This window comes from Helianthus annuus, chromosome 6 (assembly GCF_002127325.2).
Source record: "Helianthus annuus cultivar XRQ/B chromosome 6, HanXRQr2.0-SUNRISE, whole genome shotgun sequence".
In the NCBI taxonomy this organism is placed as follows: Eukaryota; Viridiplantae; Streptophyta; class Magnoliopsida; order Asterales; family Asteraceae; genus Helianthus; species Helianthus annuus.
In genome coordinates, this window is record NC_035438.2 from 115,569,144 (window position 1) to 115,574,006 (window position 4,863).

The 4,863-nt window shown below is 36.3% G+C and overlaps 1 protein-coding gene across 1 annotated transcript; it reads left to right on the forward strand.

Annotated features, from left to right (window-relative positions):
• Window positions 1-3,704: 3,704 nt before the first annotated feature.
• Window positions 3,705-4,651, forward strand: LOC110944825. The gene is made up of 2 exons (XM_022186468.1): window positions 3,705-4,575; window positions 4,620-4,651. Exons 1-2 carry the CDS (start codon window positions 3,705-3,707, stop codon window positions 4,649-4,651), a joined length of 903 nt encoding a protein of 300 aa, XP_022042160.1.
• The last annotated feature ends 212 nt before the right edge of the window (window positions 4,652-4,863 follow it).

The window sequence follows — 4,863 nt, forward strand, 5'->3', positions numbered from 1 at the left end:
TACACACACTTCTTCATCATTTTCGCCCTGAATCTTAACTTTTAACCGTGAAATCAGCGGATTTGAGGTGTTCTAGGATGATGTCATCATGGAGTTCTTATGAACTTCAAGTATGGGCCTCATTCCACCAAGAACAACTCAGATCTGAAGGATTTCCATATGGTTTAACATTGTTTTCGCATAGATCTAAACATTTTTGAAGTTAAAAGGATTGAAAGATACTTTTCCAACTTTCTTTCAACTCTTTTACACTTAATGCACTCAAAACCGATAGAATCGGAGCTCGTCCTGATTTTCTACTCATTCTCTAGTGATGTGTTGGTTTGAGATCTGAATCCTATCAACGAGACAACCGATTCCGAATTGAACATGAAACCACCCGTCACGAACAGTTAACTGATCGGATTGGGGTGATTCCCGTTCGATCGGATAACCTGAGTCTGATGGAGTTTCCGTTGTTTAACAAGTTGTCATACCGTCTCCATCAAACCGCAAAACTTTCAAAACTCAACGAGTTGCAAAACGATCAGATCGTGGGATAGATTGTCGTCCGATCAGATTGCCATCCGATCGAACCGCATGTCACACCCCGACCACGTAAATCAACAAACATGACGGAAACGTCGGGGAGTGTTGTAACAGAATCATTGTTTCACAACCATGGATTAAATAATTTCGTTTTATTGAATTATTGATCTCATTGTTTTAGTATAATTCAGATAAATAAAAATAATTGTTTCTCAGTTTTAAAGTCGCTAAGGCACAAGTCCCTCCATATGTAACATGCATCAATAATCATCACATAGCAGTACCTGAAACATATGTGAAAATAGGTACGTCAGCATAAAAATGCCTGTGAGTAACATAGGATTTTTGTGAATTAGATTCGTGGCTTTGGATAGTACAAGAAAAAGTTTTGTGTTTATAAAATTAGCCATGAATCCTTATAAAAGGTTTAGTTTCGAAAACACATTGCTTTGATAAAAGTTTTGTAGTATATACAAACATATACTTTGGTTTTGAAAAGTTCGTATAAATAGTATAACAAAGTATACTTTAGTTTTGAAATAGTTAAATAGATAGTATATCAAAATATACTTTAGTAAACAAAATAATAGATTTGGTAGTATATCACAAAAATACTTTGGTTTTGAAAGATAGCATATCAATTATGCTCTGGTTTTGAGAATAACGTATCAATTATGTTTTGGTTTTGAAAATAGCATATCAATTATGCTTTGGTTTTGATAATAGCATATCCACTATGCTTTGGGTTTGATAATAACATATCAATTATGTTTTGGTTTTGAAAATAGCATATCAATTATGCTTTGGTTTCGATAATAGCATATCCACTATGCTTTGGTTTTGAAAATAACATATCAACTATGTTTTGGTTTTGAAGATAGCATATCAACTATGCTTTGGTTTTGAAAATAACATATCAACTATGTTTTGGTTTTGAAATAGCATATCAACTATGCTTTGGTTTTGATAATAGCATATCCACTATGCTTTGGTAAATAACAAAATAGCATGTTAAAACATATGTTGGATTTTGTACATAGTATATCAAAATATACTTTGGTAGCTCACATTTGAGAGCACATCAAACTGTACTTTTGTAGTATATCAAACTTGTAACACCCCAAAAGTAATTATAGCTAAAATACCATATGATAAAAAAATGATAATTTAACATAAGTCAATTAAAGAAAACTAGAGGGACTAATTCAGCAAAAGTGGGAAACTTGGGTTTTAGTAAAATAAATAGAAGTCAAAAAAATCACACACACACATACGTGCGTGGGTGTGTGCGACCAGAGGAAGAAATCAGGGACTAAAACCCTAGTTCTTGATCTTGTTCATCAAATTCAACTTTTAAATCACATGATTCTGATTTGCATGTTGCTGAATTGGAGTGCCTAACACCTTCTCTTCATAAGGTATGTTGGGAATTAATGCATACTTGTGTATTGAGTTCTTGATGAAGTTATGATGCATAATCGAGTAATAATCTGCTGAAATTATGTTAAAAATAGTATAATCTACATAATTTCAAGTAAGGTTTTGATAAATATGAGTAGAATATTTGCTATGACTAAGTAATCGGTTGAAGGTACAAGTAGAAGCAATTGGGTTTTTGATGTATAATCAAACTCATGAAATCTGAAAGTGAATAATGATGTTTAAAACAAGTTACAATCAGAAATTAGATGTAAAAAGGACATAGTAAACATTTTACTTGTTAATTAGGGGTTTTTATGGTTACAAGACTTCAATAACAAGAATAATATGACTAGTTGTAAAGTGTGTACACAAGATGCTCGATAAAATGCCTAAAAGAAGTTGGTAGACACAAATTGTGGTGTTTGGCTAAGTTAACAAGCTTAAGTCATGAGCCGAAAGGTTCTAATGATAATTGGCTTGTGTATTTTAGGCAACACGAGTGAGGCGTCGGGAAGTCAAGCCGGTGCGGACACTCGCTTGAAAGGGAAGCTTTAAGGTACGTGGCTAACGCTTCGACAATATTGTTAATTTAGTCTTCATTGTTAATGTTTGCTAGTTATGAACAATATAAGGTTGTAATGGTTTGGTTGCTTGAATGAGGGACTTCATGATGGCAAACCAAACGGGTTATCAATGGTGGGTACAAACCGGGTAACGGGAGTACCTTATCCGTAGACCATAAACCCGGGTGTCGGGTAATGGGAAGAATAGTATTAAACACGCAAACCGGTAATGGGAGCGTGGGTGTTGAAACAAAGAACCCAAGACGGGTCACACTTGTTGCAAAGAAATGTTCCGTATTGTGCTTTGATGTTTTAAAAGTGCAAAAACTGAAATAAACGGGTCAAAACAGCAAAACAGGAAAATATGCAGAAGCTACCGTAAGTTACGGTAGCTACCGTAACTTACGCTAGAGGATGAACTGTTACGGTGGTTCTTTACTGATTTACGGCAGGCCATAGTTGCCCAATGGCCACCGTAACTTACGGTGTCCACCGTAAGTTACGGTGGAGCCCAGCCAATTTTGTTAAACTTTGTATATCATCATAGATTGAATCCGTTTTTAAGCGTACTTTCGATTATGCGTAATTTCTAAGGATTCTCACACTAATATTTGTTAAATTTTCCAGCTTCAAGTATGTCAAGCAAGCGGATGATGATCAATTCAAGGCTCACGAACCGAACACATTCAAGAATTAGTTCCGCAACTTTTGTCTTGGTTAATCATTAGTGAAACCTTTGTAATAGAAGGAATACTTATGTATCCTAATATTGTTTTTGGAAGGTTGATAAACTCGTAGGTCCTAAATTAGGAACAATATTAATGTTTTGTTTTAAACTGATCATGAACATTCTTATCTAGTTGGTAAGAACTAGTATAATTAAAATTAGAGTGTTACAAGTTGGTATTCAGAGCTAAGGTTAAGGAGAATTGTGTTCGGTTCAAGGCTTGATCAACATCCGGTAAGAATTTATTTAAAGCAAAATTTAATTTAAAAAGATTAAAAGGGTAATGATTTATTGTGTATGGGAGGAGTATAGTAATATACTCGAACCCGGGAAGTACACTTAGTATAAATGGGTAAGGCAAAGTTATATACTTGGCCGAATAACGAGTATGAAGTGTCATATAAAGGCATGAGAGTGATTGAACAAGATTATTTATCGAATTATTTTAACATTTCAGTAAGAAGATGTCGGGAGGTGCTAGTGACAATGTCCTATCCCTCACTACCGACGAGTTGAAAGAGAAGATTGCCGAGGAAGTCGGAAGGGCAATCGAAGTTAGCCTACCAAGATTTATAGAAAGGATGCAAAACACCCTACTTTCGATTATGGAGGAAAAGATTGGTGAATTAAGAGAAGACCTTACCAATGATAGAGGCAAGGCTAAAGAAAAGAAAGGTTGTTCTTACAACAAGTTTATGGCGTGTAAACCCCCGATCTTCAATGGAGAGGTGGATCCAATTTCTTGTCAAAGGTGGATAAGCGATATCGAGGGTGTTTTCGAACGAACGCATTGTGATGAAAGTGATTTCGTGGCTTATGGAACTGGCCAACTTAGAGGCCAAGCCAAGGATTGGTGGGATAACCTCAGAAACGAAAGGGGTGTTGAAGCAATAAGGGCAATGACTTGGGAAGATTTCAAAACACCATTCCTCAAACATCATAGCCCCAAGGCGGTAATAAATAAGATAAAGGAGGAATTCATGCAATTGAGGCAAAAGGGTGAAACCGTTGATAAAATTACGGGGATGTTCATGGATAAGCTCAAGTTTTGTGATGACTTGGTCAAAACTGAAGAACAGAAAATCTATTACTATCACACCATGCTTAGGGCTGAATATAGGGAGTTCATGACTCCCTCACATTATGAAAGCGATATAATCAATGCGGCGCGGGAACGCGAGATTGAACTAAAAAGGCAAGTAGAAAGAGGTGAGAGAAGGGCCTTGGATGAAAACCCGAGTCCTGCAAAGAAGCCAAAGGTAGCTGAATCTTCGAAGAAAGGAAGTGCAAAAGGAGGTTCTCCGAGTTGCAAAACATGTGGACGCACTCATAAAGGTGAATGTTACTTCAAGAACAAACCTTACGTTGCATGTGGCAAGATAGGGCATGGGGTTGCAAATTGCCCAGATAAAGTAACAGTGTGCTATAAATGTTACCAACCGGGTCATAAAAAGTCAGAATGTCCGGAATTGATGGAAAAGAAAGAGAGTGCCGACTCTAGGGATGAAACCCCAAAAGCTAAGGCAAGGTCGTTCCAAATCACTGCTGCTGAAGCAAAAATGGAACCCGACGTGGTTACAGGTATATTTACTGTAAATTCGATCCTTGCACGTGTTTTATTTG